The sequence below is a fragment of the Hesperophylax consimilis genome, chromosome 23, assembly GCF_061612785.1.
Source record: "Hesperophylax consimilis isolate HC1 chromosome 23, BYU_Hcon_1.0, whole genome shotgun sequence".
Classification (NCBI taxonomy): Eukaryota; Metazoa; Arthropoda; class Insecta; order Trichoptera; family Limnephilidae; genus Hesperophylax; species Hesperophylax consimilis.
This window is the reverse complement of record NC_142858.1, coordinates 22,586,539-22,607,528: the sequence shown is the minus strand read 5'-3', so window position 1 is coordinate 22,607,528 and position 20,990 is coordinate 22,586,539. Positions and strand designations below refer to the sequence as shown.

General features: G+C 32.6%; 1 protein-coding gene across 1 annotated transcript in view; it reads left to right on the top strand.

The window, feature by feature from the left end:
* The window catches only part of LOC149412470 (uncharacterized), a 409,188-nt gene that overhangs the window by 343,406 nt on the left and 44,792 nt on the right, over positions 1-20,990 (top strand). Inside the window, exon 4 of the mRNA XM_089645888.1 lies at positions 5,723-5,884. Within this exon, the coding sequence (XP_089502014.1) occupies positions 5,723-5,884 (162 nt within the window). The remainder of the gene's footprint in view (positions 1-5,722; positions 5,885-20,990) is intronic.

Below are 20,990 nucleotides of genomic sequence, written 5' to 3'. Positions count from 1 at the left end.
TTGCTTTCGTGGTCACCCAACTCTTCAATCAAGGGTTAAAAGGATAGACTGCCTTGCTTTCGTAGTCACCCAACTCTTCAATCAAGGATTAAAAATATAGACTCCATTGCTTGACTGTGTGTTAGCCACACTTCCTTGTTTTCGTGGTCAACTAATTTTACATTTCATAGTCAATTATTTAGAATATTTTTGGCTAGTTTATAATGGTCTTTTTTTTCTTTCCTTCCACAAGCCGTTTGCTTGTATTTTGTCAACATTTAAATAAAAACTAATGTTTCGATCTTTATATTTATTACCGTTACCTTCAATAAGTCTAATTCAGGAATCACTCAGTAATTTCAATTCACTAATTTCTATAGCGTCATTTTTCCTGTTATATTACGGGTGAAATAAAAAAAGTATTTTTTGTATTAATTTTTCGTGTAAAATTTACTAAAATTGTATCTTTGGTTAATAAATAATAAAGTTTTTTTTGTTTATCTTTTTAATATCGTGGGTAACGCTCGATAAACACAAATAATACCTCTTTTTCCATTAAGTTGTATTACCTTTATGTTATTTTTACGCATAAGAATATTTCTTTCTTCTCCGGATAAATGGATACATATTATTATTTAATTTTTAATTTTAATACTTTACGTAATTCTATAATACAATAAAAAAATACTGTTACACAAAATATAGTGCTGTAAATATATGTTGGACGGCAATGTATTTTAAAGTAATACCCAAAAAAATCATAGACTTATTTTAAGGGGAACGTTGCTTCTAATTTCATGATTTTTTTTAATATGCTGTAATTTATAATTAAGTAAGATTAAGAAAGGGACGCTTAGATGGTTTAGGCATGTAGAGCGAATGAGCGAAGATAGGAGTGTAAGGAGGATATATGATGCAAATGCGAATGGTAGTAGAAGTCGGGGACGCCCGAGGAACTCGAGTCGGGCCATGTCAAGAGTCAGAATAATAGAAGAGTATGTATGATACGATGTGTGAATGTGAATGAGGCAAGAAGTGTGTGCCAAGACCGAGTTGTTTGGCGGTCCGTCCTCTCTGCCTACCCCTGCGGGGAAACGGCGTGATGGTTAGTTAGTTAGTTAGTTATAATTTAAATCACAAATAAATAAAATAGAATATATATCCGCACTAGACATTTCGTCGCTCTAGTTCGTTTTTGTCCAACAGACAAAAATGTAAATCGGGAGAATTAGAGCTTCAAAGTTGTTTTTACGAAAAACGCATATACAATGAAATTAGCTCATTCCAAGCTTAAGACCCGGAATTTTCAATTTCTACCGATTTATAAGCAGTTTCTCGCTAACTCCTTAACTCTTGAAGTTCCAAAAAAAATAAATGTTATTTTTGAAGATTATATCTATACATTGGTTTTGCCGAAACGTTAACTATATGAAATTCCCTCGATAGAAAAAAATCGCAAAGTAAGCTCCGAAACTTATTAAAAACACGTTTTGTTCTGTTATTTAATATGTTAAAGGAATGAAAAAAAATTAGAGTGTATGTTTAAATGCAAATAAAACTATAACGAGAGATTTTTGCTCTATTTTAAATGTGTCGTGTTTTATTTAATATTTTCACAGCAGTAGCTTACGTCTATTCATTTCAGTCCCATTAAATATTAGCGCGCTCTCTCTAACATTAGGATTTACATACATAAGACCATTTCAAATTCAAACATTCGTCAGTCCCCGCGCAGTCGGCAGGCATAGTGGACGTTTGTCAGAATTTTTGTTTAATATTTAATTTGAATATCTTATTTAACGTGAATATTAAATTATCGGTTAAATAATATCGTTTTTCAAAAATTAGAAATAATTAACAAACGTAAATGATATCTCCAGAGGACGCGGCTTCTTTACAAAAGTATACCATTTTTTACTAATCGCCAAAAATTCGTTTGCCACAAGGCAATGGAAGCTGATTGTTCTAAAATTATTGTGAGATTATTTCTTGAATGAATTCCGCAGTCGTTTTTTGCCACTCTGGAAATATTAGAGTACAACACGTCAGGTGTTTAACAAATACTGGTTATTCAGACTTTGCCGAACATTTAATTAATACTAACCATACTTTTGATAAAAATACAGGAGTCAAAATTATAAATAAAAATAAAATAGGAATACGCCTTAATAAATTAGAAGCATTAGAAATAGTAGATTGAGATCAACCGAAACCGGTCGACGTATATAGCAAAATAAAGTGGTTTAAAACAAAAAAAAAAATTTTTGAATAACATTTTTAATTCAAATGTATCTATCACGTATACTTTTATAAAATTTACAAATATCTTTATGAAATTCAATTTTTATTTAAAAAAGAAAAAAGTGAAGTAAAGCAAAAAATCGAGTATTAGAAATTATCCTCAAGGGACAACTCTGTATTACAAAACATATTCAACTTTTTCAAGTTGGTTTTATAATCTAATACTTTATATTTTTTTTAGATTGCGTCCATTTAAAGACATATTTAATGCATTAATATCTGGAAAACACCGTGTAAGTTTGTTTTGTATTGGCCATTAAATGATGATGATGTTTTTGTTACGTAACTCCACACAGGATGCAGGTAATTCTGCGTGATTATACAAGTAAAAAATAAAATGTTAATTTTTCGAAATTCCAACACTTTAAGGTCGATTTCAGGTAAATAAGTTAGTAAACTAAAGGATAAATAAATATTTTTCTATGGAAAAATATTGTTCTATAGGAAAAAACACAATGGATTGGTAACCCTATACGAATTCCATGACAAGTAAAAGTGGTGGTCGTCTCCCATCTACAATTCGAAATGCAGAATGCCGCGTCTTAAGAGGAAGCTACAAGCCAAAAATATGTATATTCTTTGTTTGCCTTATTTTGTGACGAATTCACAGGTAATAGGCATTAAAATCGCTTGGAAAATGGAGTCAAGAAACACTCGATTTCATGCGCAAAAGTGGTTTTTATTTATTTTGTATAAAAATTTATAAGTACGCAAAAAATTAATCAAAGGAAACTGTCACAGATAATCTTAGCCATAATATGTTATTTTTTTAAATTAAAATGATTCATTTGTGCATTCATACATTTTTATTGTATAAATACATTTTTTAGTAACTTACATTTATATTATATATGGAGTAAATAAATTTTTTTTATTTGAATTCTCCTCAAGGGAAAAGATAAGAAAAACATCACTTTATATAAAGCATTTTATTACGCAATCGACCGACTCTATAAGTACTATGCTAGATTTTTGGGCAACGCTCCTTATTTTTTTCTTTTATTCCAAATACGACATTTGCAACACCTAATGTGTAATAAAAGAAAATTTTTCATAAATTATATCTTAGTATGTTCCTACCTACATTACTTTTAAGTCCTGATCACCAAATCAACTTTTTCGTACCCACAGGTTCGGTGACTACTGACCGGTAAGTAAGGACTTTTAAACACCCATTATCCGTGGTATATTGGTTTCTCACAGCCCGGTTAATTGAAATGCTCCGTTAAACCGTTTTTTGTCGTTGAGCTAAACGTAGGTCCGGCATATCAATGATTTTAAGCTTGCTTGGTTGGAATGTCGAGCTTAGTGCTGCTTGGAATATAATCTATTTATATGTCGGAAGCCTTGATATCAGCAATCTTACACTATTTTTTTCTTACATTATTGTCTATGATTTTAATAGACGAGTGTACTTCTTGTTTTCTGTAAAACCAAAGTACTCTCTACGTGAGTAACATATCTATGCTCTCTACTGTCATTGTGTGATCGAAAGCTTTCAAAGTGTCAAATGTTTTAGGCACGTTTAATTTACATATTTATTTTTTTCATATAGTTCCCTACTTCCATCAGCATGGTGCTACACGCGAGGATACTAAATTTAAATAGTATTTCTTGCTGCAGTCAATGCACTATTCATGAAATTATGATGAACAAACCGCTGAAAACATTGTCCTGACGTTGAAAAATCCTTATAATACCTTACCAGACTATTTGTCTTATATGGATTATCAATTAATTAATTCAATATTCCTCATCGCTCGATGAATATATAGTCCATACTGAAAAAATTAGGCAATTTAAATTTCAGTGAGATGGAATTAGGAAATATTATTACGCTAGCGTCTGGACGGTCTGGGCCCTCTGATTGGTCGAATTCAAATCGTATGTTTCGGCTAGATTCCGCTAACTTGAAAATGAAGACCCGATTTCATACTAAAATAGGATCGCCTCATGTAATACGAGATTTCTTAAAAAGCATCTTTTCTGCTCATATAATTTTTAGATAATATCGAAGAAAATATGTTTTAGAAAGTTAAATCCATTGGATTAATAACATTACAGTAAAAATTATTCACAATTACGTTTTATATATTTGAAGTCTGTCCTGTTCCTTAAAAATGTCAATCCCTCCTTTACCGCTGGAGTAGTTTCCCTATTGGCCGACAGACCGCTCAGAGCGATATAATATACAAATACGTACAATTTTATTTATTCAAACAACGGTAATTATTTACGCTGCTACAACTGCTAGTTAGGAAATTATTCACGTAAACGACGTACTTGACATTTGTTACTGCTAGCGCCAAGGCGTCTAAATATTGAACTTTTATGCAGCATACCGAGACTTGGCAGACGATTTAGCCCGATTAAAGTTGAGCGACGAATGTCGCACCTATGTGCGACATTCGATCTAGATATAGCATACGGACCCACTGATATACCGGGCCATAATGTAATCAACATAATCTGTGATTTCATAGCAAAACAGGGATAAACAACTCACTTGTATTGGACCTCGGATAATCGATATTTTACTGTACTCACTTTATAGTATAAAACTTTTTCATTTATTAAATATTCACACTATTTATCTTTAATTGAAAACTGCTTTTCAAACATAGGCACCTATAATTTTCTTTCGATTATTCATGTAGACTTTTTAATCCTCGGTTTTTCCAGTACGTTTTTGGTTACCTTATTTCAGTATTTTTATTTTTTTTCCACGAAATCGTTAAATATTCCATAGATTGGGAATCATCAATTTAAACCACATTAAATATTTTTGATAATAGGTCACTTTATGATAAGTTTAATATTGTAAAATGTAAATGTATCATTATATTCTATAAGTAATTTACACACTAGCAATTAGCATGATTCAATCTAATACTTATATCTACTATTTTTTTATTGGTCGTGACCGGAATTTTCGCCTATGACGGCCAACTTCAGAATGGTACACTTTTCTTTAAACTATGGTATATACATGCCAATATTGTAGAAAACTTCTAACATTTCCTATACATTCTGATGCCACATTAGCGCCTCCTAGCGGCCCGAGTTGTTGTTTATGAATGATTATACCATGCTACACTAGCGCCTCTAGCGGCCAGTGTTGTTTTAATTTGTAGGTAGGGTAGGTACAAAATATCTGAGGTGGTAAACACCGATTATTTAGAGTTTCAACCATTGAAACATATAATCTATAGACGCAATTTTTTCATTTGTTATTATCCCTTACAAATTTCTTTGAAAACGCATTAAAATAACAATTTTGTTTTGAATTGAAATTGAATTAATCCATTGAAAAAGTCATGCTAAAATGGAATTCTACCACGAAATAGAGGATTTAAAAATTAGAGATACGGGTTTGTTAATTTAGTTTAGATTTCCATTGCAATACCACCCAAACATTAATATGTGATGTGACTGTTTTCAGATCGGAGCGCTCTAAGGTCCGCGTGTCCTTCTTCCAGAGCGTGCGCGCGCAGACCGTGGCTGAGCAGCAACTGCAACAGCAGCTGGACAGCGCCGCGCTCGCCGCTCCCCCGGCCATGGCCGCCTCTCCTGACCACCAAACGGCCTACAACCGCCAAGAAAGGTAAGAAACAAACAATACATATCTGTATTTTAGTTGTACAAAACAGAAAATATAAGAAAAGTAAAGAACAAAAATTGATAAGTATTATCCCCACACTACCAATACTTTTTTGTGAAAACGTTTTTCGATCGTCACTGGGCATTTTTGAGAAAGAGGACTCAAGGCGGTGTAACTGCATGTCACAGGGATCAATTATTATGATTACAAATTTATTTTTGTTGTATGTCCATGCCCTTTGGTCGTATATATTTGAAAGGTCAATTAAGACGGTGTTTGACGGTTTCACCTCTTCTTCACATTCCATAAATGCCGGCGTCCCACAGGGATCGGCTCTGCCTCCAACTTTGTTTTTGTTGCACATCAATGACTTTTTGTGTCGTGTCCACCAATACAGTCTATGATTGCCGACGGTTTCGCATCTTCCTCGCATCCAATAAAAAATACTAGCGTTTCACAGTGATCGATACTGTCTCCAACTTTGTTTTTGTTGCACATCAATGACCTTTCGTTGTGTCCACCAATGCAGTCTATGATTGCTGACAGTTTCACCTCTTCCTGTCATCTAATAAAAATACTAGCATCCCACAGTGATCGATACTGTCTCCAACTTTGTTTTTTGTTGCACATCAATGTGCAACCTTTCACCTTTTGTCGTGTCCACCAATACAGTCTATGATTGCCGGCGGTTTCACCTTTTCCTCGCATCCAATAAAAAATACTCGCGTCCCACCGTGATAGATACTGTCTCCAACTTTGTTTTGATTGCAAATCAATGACATATTGCCAAACAATGTTATGCAGATTTTATTTATACTGGATTTTTACAGATGATCTCACTTACTTGATAACAATCCAGTTATAAAAACTGAGCTAATACACAAATAGATACTACAATCATAAAAATATACTCAGACATAAGATATATTCATTTTCGTATATCTAAATAACGAATCAAACATAAAACAATAAAAGTAAAAGTACAAAATTATAAAATTTCATGAAAGCTCACTCAAATGACAAATAGTACAAAAAAAGTAAGAGACCCAAATAGAGACGCAAGTAATACATAATATAATCAGCGTAACATATTTTTTAGCAAAAGCAGAACATTTTTTCTGAATCCTTATAAATTATCGACAAAAGTGTCTACTTCAGTACACTCTATCTTATCGATAGGGCCTTGAAGCTGAGAATGGGTGGTTAAGAATAAGAATTTAACGGTTCAAGTCTGATATCGATTAATTTGATCGAAATGAAAATCTTGTCATCTCCCCTTAACTTTCCTAAAAAGAAATCACTGAACATTATGATGGAAACTTAAACTAAATATTGGATGGTTGGGCCTAATCCTGATATTTTGTTTTCGTTTTCCTTCGGAGTGACCCGTGTTAAAATATGTTGAAAATGTAAATAAAAATAAAGATAGCCGTGATTTTTATTGAAGGAATTGAGAATGAAAGTAAACAAGTCTTTATATTTAAAAAAATCTGTTTATGTTATTATTTAAATATACACAAATAAATAAATTAATTATTAGTCTTCATTTATAACAAATAGGTACATTGCCAACTTTGGTGAGAATAAAAGCAAATATACCGCACAGAGTTTTTGTGGCCCGTCGAAAAGGGCCGACGAGTTCGAGGTTGGGCGAATGAAGCGTCGTTCTTCCAAGAGCGTCGTCCCGTCTTGCCACGCTTTCTACGCAAGAGTCGATTTTACCCCCCTAGGCGCGCCTAAAGGTGTTTCACATCAAAAACATTCCCTGCCATTCAATATCAATTAGTCGGTTCTCACCAGAACGACAACATTCTCCGTACGAGTTTGAAATAACTTTGACAATTGCGATACAATCCCCCTATCCGCTATGTGCACCATGTAAATTCTCGAATTCAGTTTTTTCAACGAAAGGGTGTAGCTAAAATTAGTCGAGCACAATCAGCATAAAAGCCTTATTCGCGTGTCGCGTTCGCCCGGCTATCCATTATTTGTGTTCGACAGTTCGTGTACAAATTACTGACATTCTGGAAAACGAATTAATTAATGATAATTGTGGTTTAGTGATGCGGTTGATAGTTCATGATATATTAATTTTCTACATGAATTCATTTCTTAATTGAAGCATTAATACCATTAATCTTAATACACATAGGTGCTTCGTTTTGCGTTACGTAGGAACTGTGATTTTACTGCTCAAATATACCGAGTAAAGTTTCGGCAATATATTTACACAGATAATAACGCTATCGAAATAGCTGAATACACGAACAAACAGATCAAAATGAAAGTAGTATATGTCCACTTTACAGCTGAGATACTCGAGGGTTAAAAATTATTGTACACGGAGAAAAATGATTATTTCTAATTTATTAAGAATCTCTTCAATTATTGGTAATCCGGTTAAAAGAGGGATTACAAGCCTTTAACGAATTAATTAACAGGTTTCCTAATAAACTTTTAGTAAATTATGAATATATTATCACGATGTCATCACGATATCATTGTACGTAACCTGTATTCAATTGCCTTTTTACCTATATGTATGTAATTTGTAGATTATTGCCTGTAACTTAACTGAGTTTTTATAACTGGATAGTTCTCACGTAAGTGAGAACATCTGTAAAAACACAGTATAAATAAATAAATAAGTAAATAAATAAGATGTCGGAACACGTGTTCATGAAAATACCAATATTTTTGCGTTACAAATGTCCTATCTTTTGAGACCTTCCAGAATGCCATGCGCTAAGCTACAGTCTCTTTAAAAAATTCCTAACAAGATGATTTCACGTAAATCAATGGACCGGAGCTCGAAGCACACAAATTAGTTGGAACTGTATACAAACTATAAAGACGGTGCCCTATCTTCAGGGGTATTAGGATGTGATGCGTTAAGCTGTAGTCAGTCCAGAGTATATTACCCATGGAAATTTTTGGCAGTATAAAAGATTAGGCGCTCTGATCTTTCCACATCGTACATAACATTTCGTTGAATTCTCCTGTGGTGTGGATATCCGGAAAGAGAGCTAGGCTTCTTTTCCACAGTGGAGTTCTGATTCCAACCCCGATTTAAGGTCGAAGTAAGGTGAGCAACAAGTGGAGGAGGGACCCACGAGGGTCCACGGAATATTCTAGACACCCTGAGACCGATGCTTGTTTATTTATTTCTTAGAGACATGAACAGGACATTTATGTAACAAGCTTGTGTTAAAAACCTAGTTGATAATGGGTACAAATGTTTCGAGATTAATGCGACTGATATTAAATTACACACTAAATTTACATGGTATTACCTACAACATTCGGTGAGTGACAGTGCAGCAACGGCGCGTTCGCGGCCAATACAAGCACACACACAACGTATATATTTCATCGTGTTTTGATTAGGGTATCTGAAAATAATGCAATGTTGATGTAAGCGTAATGAACAAGATTAAGGAAGAGACGCTTAGATGGTTTAGAGATGTAGAACGGTTGGACGGAGAAGGCAGAGCCAGGAGAACATATAACACGAAAGTGAATGTTAAAAGAAATCGGGGACATGCGAGGAAGACATGGCAGAACCGGGTGAATCAAATAAGCGAGTCGGTTCATCTCAAGAGTCCGATTAACAGAAGAGTGTGTATGAGAAAAATAATTGTGGGGTTTTCCATCCTATTTGCCAACGACTCTGAGTAAACGACGCGTTGGATGTATTGTTTAGTTATTTACTTTGTTTTTCTTGCAAACAAAACATATAATCTAGACGTTTACATCACTTACAAATTGATAGTTTGTACAAACGCAATTAGGTTTTATGGATTTATTTGATTTTGTCAGAGACAAATGGGACACGTCAATCAGGAGGGTCAATTGCAGAGACCTCCAGGTCTTATGTACGAATGGTTGACAATTATCTATATTTCAACTTACGTATGATTATGATAGGTTACGCTATTATTAAAACAACCTGTAGTACTACGGACAAGCTCAAATCATTTTAAACAAATTTAATATAGCTAATGTACAAATTAATATATATAACAACCTCAAGTTGTTTGAACTTAAGGGGGAGAGTGGTCGCTTTTCGCCTAATTTTCAGCGAGCAAAAAAAAACGAAGAAACTGAGAATTAATATATGTATATATAAGCTGATGTTATTGTTTATCACTCCTAAGATAATTTGTAAGCTACTGTTATTGTTTATCACTCCTAAGATAAATTTGTAAGCTACTGTTATTGTTTATCACTCCTAAGATAAATATGTATGCTACTGTTATTGTATATCAAATTCAATAAATCGAACGTGTTGTTTATTTGTTCACCTCGCTGATTAAACGTAAAACTGACCCTTACCAATAATTATTCACTGGCGAGATAAACTGATTTAGGTATTATTCTCTTACTTTTTTACCCGGCTTTGCCCGTGATTTAAATTGAAAATTTAACATTTATCAGATGGCGTCTGTCAAAACATAAACCTTAATTAATTTTTTTTAATTTAACTAAGGAATTGGTAGACTTAATATGATTTGGAAGAATATTAAACATAAGTGGTGCCTGATATAAATAATTACTTTGACCAAAAGAAGTTTTAGTATGTACCGCCACAAAGTTCAATGTAGAGCTAATTCTAGTTGTCCGCATTTGTTGTGTTCTTTTAGCACATTTAATATTGATAAAAAATCGACAAAGTATTTGAGTGATATATACCTAGCTGTTTTATGCACATAACATTACATTCGCATAACATTACATTACCCCCACCACTTATTTAATTTATTTTAGCAGTTTAATTGTACACATCATACTGTCCAATTGCCGTACGTAGTATCTACTTTGTGGATAATGAATAATTAATAAATGATGTATGAATAATCTGGGCACCTACCTTTGTTTTATCTCCTTGACGTATTTGCAATTCAATTTTGAAAATAATTACAAAGCCTCCAATCCATATCTGTCCAGCCGCATTCCATAGAATATCATATCCTCCTGTCGATGGTAGCTCCATTATAGCATTTCTGTTACTTGAGAAAGAGAGGATACAGATTTACGCCTCAATGAGCTTTTATAATTACGAGTGAAAGATAATCTACCTAACAGTCGTTATTATTATTATTATCTTTGGATTAATTATATAGCGCCATTTTCATTTAAAAAATCACCTCAGGGGCCCTATACTACTTAATTTATTTAACCTACAACTTATCACTTCGACTTAAGACTCAGCTACGATGTATTACTAGTAACTTACAACTACGTCTCACTAATGATATACAATCAACACTTATTGTTAGTGACTTACAACTAGGACTTGTAACAGTCCAAGAGAAAGAACACTATTCAAATGAATTATCTGAGTTAACTTAACAGTCGGGAACTTTCCTACAGTTCTCTTCCTCATTTCCGTTCCCTCCTAATTTTTCTCAGCCTCGCAAAATAACACAATGAACGACCTTTTTTATTTTTGGTTAAAGAAAAAACGCCAAGCGATACTGATGTCCAGATGAATACATCATTGCTGTGTTGTGTTTTGATTCACACTCCAATTTTTGGTTTCCAATATTTTATTTATTTTGAACAAAATGAAGGCAAGTTCCCAAAGCAAACTTTGTCGGGAAAGAGTGCTGGTTGTGACTACGTATTCTAAATTTATGTATTTATTCACACGAGGATTAAAACTTGTATTCAAACAAAATAAAGCACTCAAAAACCGATATCACAGTTACCGTGGATCCATCAACGCATAAGTGGTCCCGAAAAGCTTTAAGAGGGTAGCAGAGATAACGATTTTGTCGAAATTTACTAAAATAGTTAAAAAATTGGTCAATTGTGTCGCCCTCGTCGTATTTTGTAGACAATTCCGCCAAAACGTTACTGAACAAGTGGTTTGATGCTAATATCCGGGCATAAACACCCGAGGTCTCCCGATCGACAACAACGAACATTCCCGATGACAAATTAAAAATAGCGTGTTTTATCTTAGCCGTTTATGTGGTAGCTGGCTTTCAATTTTTCCCTACAATATGGGAATTTTCCCTTGAGTTTCCCTAATGTGTTGATAAACATTATATGAACGGCTTTTTAAAAACTGGCGGATATCCACGATTAAAATAATTTGATTTTATAAGTAAACTATGAGCTTTTTACTGGGTTTAACCACTACTATTTATGCTTATTTTAGTTTCAAAATACATAAATGTCGAAAGAGATCTCAAAGTTTTATGTAAATCTGCATCTTCTCCATATGAAATAATTATTAGAGAGGTATTGATTTAATTAACATGTAAACTAAAATTCCCTATAAAATTGTAAGAATTTAGGAAAAAATATTTTTTCCCCAAATATTGGAAATATTTCAATTCAATGAGCACACTCCCCAACGGCCGGCTCTTCCGACTTGCGACTGATGAGGGCTGTCACAACATTGAAATATAAAACACCGTTGAGAATACTTTTATTTATTTAAAAGTTTAGGTTTTTACAGTGAGTAGGCTGTCACAACATTGAAATATAAAACACAGTTGAGAGTACATTTATTTAATTAAAAGTTTTGGTTTTGACAGTGAGTAGGCATATAAAAAACAGTTTTTATAATTTTTTTATGCTTCCGATTTTGTTGTCCGGGTTAAATCTTCCCCATAATCTTCCCCCCCGCCCTTGAGGTGTTTTTGCACAAAAACGGCGCTATACAAGTCATCCAAGTATTATTATTATTATTTATTATAGGAAAAACTAAACCCTTCCACTCACTTTTCCACAAATGATCAGCTAGTCAATCAACACTATGCAAGTGCATTATACAGGGTGTCCGGAAACTCGTAGTACAAGCGGGAAACTGGTGAATCTACATCACATTTGGAGTCGATTTTGTAGTATATTTTTTTTTATTTGAGCTTTCGTTATCGAGTAAATCGAGTTAGAAGTTGATTTTTTTTTTTTTTAATTTTTTTTTTTTAATCAAATTCTTATAAATTATTACTGAAGATCAAAGTACCTAACTAATTAAAACTATTTGAAAGTAAAACAAATGAAGAAACTCGGATTTGAAGCATTATTTTGAAATCACCCTTCATTTAATCTGGTGTAATCATAAAATATTTCTGCTCTGCAGGGTTAAAACATCTGTTGTTCAACCCTAAACACCAGAAAAAAATTTAACTCTAAAATAGCCGAAAAATATTTTTTTTTGGTTTTTTTTTTTTTTTTGTGAAAATGCTCAAATCAAAAAACTTTATGTTTATTTGGGTTCCCCATGTGGTGTAGATTCTCCAGTTTCCCGTTTGTACTACGAGTTTCCGGACACCGTGTATAAGTAAAATAAATACAAAACAATACAAGAACAACAACACGTCAACTCATCAGAGATCAAATGGGAAAAAAAATCACCGACTCCAGATATTTTCATATCAGAGGGTTCGGCTCGGTAAAACTTCTAACAGGGCCTATAAATCCTACTGATTCCTCAACATAAATATTTAAAAAATCTTTCGTTATCCTACATGTATTCAAAATGACCGACTTTTGCATCTTTATATATAAATTTTTTGATAGATCTAATACGCCTAAATTTTTAATGAGAGAGCTAGGTATGATGCCAGTAGCCGAAATAACGAATGATAATATTTTTATAGTCTGAGAATGCCAAATTCTTTTTATTTCGTTTCCTAAATCTGTGTATTTTCTTATTTTTTCATTAACACATTTTTGAATGTTACAGGAATTTGGAATAGCGACATCAATGATATAAGTTATTTTATAATATTGTCATGTAAAACTATACCGGGTCTATTATGACTAATCGTTCGGTCTGTTAGTATAGTTTTATCATAATATATTTTATAAAATTCAATAATATTTTATTATTATTGTTATGCATTTTTATTAATATTATTATTGTTTTTTGTATTTCTTTGGCATTCACTTTGTAACAATTTCTAGACATTTTTTGTAATAGCTAGTTAATGACACGGACGTGTCGAAACCGGTCGCTAATTTAATAAAATTTATACGTAACAAATGTACATTGTGAATAATAAAACTCGTTAAAAACAAAAAATGACTATTACAGTTTCCTATGAAATATTGATATTTTCATATAAACACTAATGATTCCACTTTTACGTTAAAAATTTTTAGGCTTATAAATAAATACACATTTAAGATTCTTCCAAAATTTGGTATGGTAACAATCACTTTAAAAATATACTAGAATAATGTCTTTCCCTTCTTGGAATAAGTGGATATTGATATTTTTATTGTAAGTAAGGTTCTCGAGTTCGATTGCAGAGGTTGCGGGTTCAAATCCCGGCATGTGCGAATAATTTTTTTTTGGGAAATCAAATAATTGAGGTCAGGTTTGTGTTGTTTGCTTTATCTGGTGTTTCTGATGGGGGGAAATTAATTTAAGGGATATTTACATATTGGAATATTCCAAATAATAGAACTTTTGTGCTATTTTTTTTTGCCTAGATCGTGATAGTGAAAAAGTTTGGCAGTAAAATGATTTACGAATTTTTTACAATATTTATGTATTTTTAAATATGTATTTTTATAACGTCCTGATAAACCATTTTTTGGCAGATTGACTAACGGGTTCAAACAGTTATATATAATCTTTTACAAAAAAAAAATATATATACATATATTATATTATATAATTATATTTTATTTTCATTTGTTCAATTCACGAAGAGCTATAATAGCCAAATTAAATAATCAAATTATTATTATAATTAAAAATCTATTTGCACAGCCCTAACACTAGTCACATGAAATACGATACGTCTGTTCGTCTATACTGCTGGAAGCAATTATAATACTGCTGTCTCGTTCGTACATATCCACAGCGGGCGCAAGCAAATGAGATGAGTTGACAATAATTAAGACCTGCTACATATTGTTCAGCTGGAAGGTAATATATAACAAGGTACAATCATCTCAACAACGTTCGCCTCAACGCTATTCAAATTCTTGTTCACCTTTGACACGCTCCCTTCAAATTACATGAACAAAGTCTACGTTTTGATTTTATGTCTACAATATATACGTATATCGAAAATAAACTATTACCCTTACGTTTTTTAACACTACTTTACAGAAGAGAGCGTCGCGAACGACCGCTTGTGGCGAACGATCTTCGCGTTATGATTGAATATGTAAAATGCAATCATTTATATGTGTTTAGAGTTTAAATGAATATAGAATATCACCAATTAAATCTTTAAATTAATTTAATTTATTTATCAATTAAGATAGAATAAATACTGTTTAATTATACGGTTTTTTTTTTTTTCAAATTGCTGTTTTTTAATACATAAAATTGACTTCAAAGTAAGTGTATTTACATAGTTTTTCAAAATAATATCACACAGTTACTTAGCTATTATATAAAAATATAGAAAGTGGGTCCTATAGGTTGAGATATGTTCTATTAAAAAATATTTTTTATATATTTTTGTCATGTTGTATGTAGTAGCAGATGAAAGTAATCTTGAGGTCGATTGGCGATTTATTGAAAACTACTATTTTATAAACAGCTGTAAAGTAAGAAAAATATTTTTTTAGATTATTTATTTTTAACAGGTTGTATATAACATACATCTATCTAAAAAACATACACGATAAATATTTTTTTGAATATGCTGTTACGGACACAAGTGACTTCGAAAATACGAAAAAAACCGCAAAAATAGAAAAAGCCCTCTTGGACTGTTAATGGGTAGGGTCGTAGTATTCCTACATCTGTTAGAATAATATCAGATTTTCAGGATGTTTGGAAGTGGACATTCATCGAAAATAGCCATGTGCTCCGAATGCATTTTGTCTCTTCTGGAGAGAGGCCAAATTTAATGACACTCGGTGATGGATTTGCATCGAAGCCACTTTGAAGGGCACACCCTTGATGTTATATTTCATTAAAAGTACACATTATCGTAATAAGAAATTGGTACTTTCTTAAAATCATTTAATTAAGGACTGAACGCAGTATTCGTTGATAAATAGTTGTCAAAGGAAACTAGGCTAAATGTCCCCAGTGCAGTTTCGATACCAACCCTAATAATTGGAATTTAGGTGTGCAGCCAATTCCAACAAATACACATAAAGTACGAAAGCTGAACGTAAGTGCTGAGGCGTAAGTGTGGTGAGACTATTTTCGATCGAATAATTAATGATGGGCTTTGAAAATCATGTAATGCTAATGTACTTTTAATCAATTAGATTAAGAGTGGTACGCTTAGGTTGTTTGGTCAAGTAGACAAAATGTACGAAGAAATGAGAATAAATGTCATGCAGGTGCATGGCTGTAAAATTAGAGGACGCCCCAGGAAAACACGATTACGCAAATACGTTCTGTAAATAGCAGTGCGATAATAACTCCACTATAAAAAGCAACAATTAGCAGTGTGACAATGACGTGATTCTGATTTATCGCCTTGTTTTTCATAATACCGTGGTGACATTTATAAATTACGTCGGCATAACAGATTGCTATTGAAACAATTTTTTTCATTTTATTTACGCTTTATTACCAAATACAAATTGAAACTGAAACCTCTCAACTGAACAAAAAAAACACCATGTAAAATATTCATAACTATTTCAGAAAAACACCATTTTATATATTTATAATTACTTTACATTATCCATACTACTAAATTTTAATAATATGTAAATGAAATCCTCAGCACGGGAGATCCCAGTGAGAATATCATTATATCCCTTTTTTACCAAAAAAAGAAGATTATAAAACACTTATTATTATTATTATTATTCAAGAATAAATATTTTGAAAATCGCGGTCATGCACAGTAGACACAATATTTTCGTCTGATATTTCACATACAAATTAAATGATATTTATTAAAATTAAAATCGATTAACCTTCTAAATGTTCCTTGTTCTAAACCTTCTAGAAGATAGTGTAAGCGCGCCTGGAACAACTCGTACTTATCACGCATGAGGTGTTATCCTTTCCATCGGTTGGGTAAATACTTAGGACGGGTTGTTTTACAGAAATTCGAATGTACCATTGTCATCCACTAACCATTCAGCTCCATTACGATTTTTTTTACATTTAGAATTTCCCCGTCAAGTCCGTTTCTGCTTTTGTATAAATTGTGATCAGAAATATAGAACTATCATTTTAAGCTTATTACAATTTTATAAAATGCTGAAACGCACCTAGAATCAGAGTTTAATGGGAACCTTTCAATATCAAAAAACAAAATGGCGCTGAATGGTCATTGTTGACAATGTCACATTAGATTTTCTGCAAAACGACTGGTATGGGCCTTACTGTTGATGGCGACTCCGCAAGTGGCTTGCAGCATGTATTTTTGTACACACGTCTACTCGCGGTACAATAACCCCCACAATCGATTTTTACTATGATAATTTGACATTCGTGTCAAGGAAAAACCCTTCGTCATAACCCAACATTCATATAAATATTGCAATTTAATTAGATACTAATAAACAATATCTTCACATGTTGAAAGGAGGATAAAGGATAGTGTAATAACGAAAGAGAACATTGTTAATTGTGACTAACTTTGAATTATTATTATTTTTTAAATCATTCCTTCTTTTTATGCATACAGAATTGAAATATATAATCAACTTACTTTTATACCCAGTCCGGCACTCCAAAGGTTAGGTCAGAGAAGAGTAATCTCATTGTATGATGTATGTAGCTAACGTTGTTAACCCCTTTCCCCCGTTTATAGGGCTGACCGTATATAGACCAGGGACCATCCCGGATTCGGCGTTTATTACAAGCAACATCATTATATTATATATACCCCGCGTACAGCCTACTCTCCGTGCTCTATTTGGCACGGTGTTCGATATAGCCGTCGGCGTAGGTCTGGGTTCACCAGCGTTTCTCAAAGTATGTGATATGTCAGGGACAGCAAAGGGCTTTGGAGGGCAGTAACTATCCCTTGAAGAAAAAATTTGTCGATTAACATATATGTTTGCGTTTTTCCTCGTGCATTTTCGCAATAATTATACTAAACCGTAAAAAAAATCTATTTGTTTTCAAGGATACGTGCATAATATCTACACAAAGTTACCGATACATTTTTGAGGTAACAGGTCTTCGTAATCGCACGATTTGTGGTATATATTTTAATGTTTCTTTTGTAAATACATCTAATTGAATTTCCATTTTGTATTCTTGATTGAATTAATAAATAAATTAATGAATAATGTGGAAATTAACGTACTTCATTAATTCTTACATCCAATCGAGCTGAAGGCTCGGCAGATAGACTCGTCGTCGATGACAATGCATTCTATCAACTTTTAGCGACACTGATTTATTTCTATGAAATTGGATGACACTATAAAAATTTACAGCAGTTAATATGCGAAATGCATCTCCGTCCCATCCAATTAGGATTTTGGCTTAAGTAATACCGCTGTTCACTAATTTTAGTCAGTCTCTATTATGTATTTTTAAATATATCCTATTAATAAAAATAGAGTAGTAATATTATGGTAAAAAAATGTTTTTTTACGTATTTATTTTATTGAATATGGAAACTAATAATTTTTTTATGAGTTAACCCTTAAATGCATACTGTTGTAAAACTGCAACATACCGTTCAAACCACCTTTAACTCTTTGGTGTATACTTAATGCATGCCGTTTTAGAATTATCAAGTTCACGGTAATATATTTTATCGAGTGGCATCACCTTCTTTTTCTTTCGCGAATGTCAAATGTCACTTTTTCTTCAACAAAGTGAAGATTCTCGAAAATTGGTTGGAGGTTAGAATTACAGTTTGGTTTTGCTGTTATTATTTTGCTTTTCTTAGGTAAGTAGATACAATAATGCAATACTTATATGTAATAACTCGTATTTTTCCGGTACACTTATTAGTTTTGAGATTTTTTTTTAGGTTTTTTATTTTTTTTTCCATACGTAAATTGTTCATATTATTTTTTATTAAATACATGGTGTTGTAAATTTACAACAATTTTTTTTTAATCAAATATCATTAAAAAATTACAAATAAAATAAATTCTTTATATTTCCTTGCATATGCATGTAAATATCTACAAAATATATTTTTTTCCAGAAAAATTGATAAATCATGCATTTAAGGGTTAAATGTAAGTTATTTTATAAACCTTTCACTAACCGGTTGTCTTACCGTATTTCTTCGCTACATTTAAACAATATATTTAATTAGTTTAATTTTAAAAAGTTTGAGAACGTAGATTCCACCGTCCCGACATTCCCCTTTGGCATTAGCGGCCACAATGGCTGATGGGCCGGTCCACGAGCGCAAGTAGGTCAGGGTCCCTCGGACTGACAGGTCCCTGCGACCAGCCGGGGATGGCTCTTCCGCCGGTCCACGCAACGCGACGTGTAAAGGTTAACCGCTGGGAGTATTACCGCTGTTGCTATTTATGGTGCTAATGTTTTGCTGGAAACTGTGTCACATCGGATTGCCTCAAATCGCACTGGGGCAATTAATTTTATTTAAAAATATAAATTAATAAAATTTAATCTTACTTATGTAGGTATTATTATTTGCTAGGTGAACAGGCGATCATCTCATTGTCATATACATCGCCATACAGAATACACTCCAGTGTTTTCACGCTTTTTTTGAACACACCTCATCTGATGAGGAGGGATGCTAAATCACCAAACCTAGCGAACCACTTGGGATGACCTATGGCAGAGTTGTCGGTTATCCAATAAATGGTTCCCAGGGTGGCGGTACCCAAACCCGAACAAAACATTACTCTAACATTGACATTTTTTCGGATTCACTGCCCAAATTCAAACGTGGCATCATGTCAATAATTTAAACTATTCAATGCGCACACATACAGACACACACACACAAACACTCACACATACATTACACACGTCACACACACACCTTTAAACTACACAAGTCACCTGGTAATTAAGGAATAAACATACCACTTAGCAGACATTACAAGGAAACATATCATAGGTACACAACAAGAAGTATCTTATTCCTGTATATTGTTTCACCTCTGTAAATCATGTACCTACTGTTTGTTTCTATAATATAAAATAATTTAAAAAAATAACCCAAACCTGGATCTTATGTTCGTTAAAAGATTCGCGATGAAAATGCGCACGTTTCCTTTTGCAACGTCCTTTATTCGCTGTATTAAACTGACAATTCATCTGACTTCCTGCTGCTGCAATGTTGGAACTGTTTTCCTATGAAGTTGTTATCAATGACTAAATATTAATTAATAGTTTTGGACCGACGCACAGTGTTTCGTTTCATACAAGCTAGACGGAAAAAACTCTTTTATAATTTCAAAGTGTTTGGAACCCTCTTGTGGGGAGTATTTAATCCGAATGTATTAAAAATTTTGGTTGAAAATGATTAATTTAATTTTTTTCTTAAAAAAAAAAAAAAAATCGGAAAAAAATCTTTTAAATAATTAATAACAGTATTAATACCGTATTTGAGGTTTTTAAAGAAAACAAATTTAAAAAGTTAAGAATAGTCAATCTATTTTGAGAATAATAAAAATGTAAAAGCACAGTCAAAAAATATAATACAAATCACGAAACAATTGCGAAAGTATAAATAAATGATAAAAAAATAGATAGAAAAATAATCAAAACAATCATTATTACTAATCTAGGAAAACAATTTTAGTCATATTTAGCAACAGAACTTAATAAAAACAAGCATTAGTTGCAGAAAGTACAGTTAGAAAATAAAATAATAATATCAAAAGTTATGCAAGAACAGTAACGAAACAAAAAATGATTACTTATCTAATAAAGTGCTATTTGAGTCATTTGCGGCGAGAGAAATTAACTGCACATAAACATCTTTAATTTTTTAATGACTGAGTACAGAACCAATAGATTTGTGAGAAAGTGCTTAAACATAATGCTTATTGAAAGTAGATGCTATCTGAGTTATGTTCAGAGGAATCATCAGAATAATGTTCAGAGGAGTCATCAGAATAATGTTCAGAGGAGTCATCAGATCGCAAACATTGTGTTCTTGACTCGGAATTGGGTGGAACAAGTAAATTTAACACTTCAGAGGGAAGTGAGCTCGATTTTTTTCTTGGAACCTCTCTAAAACTATTTATTATTGGATCT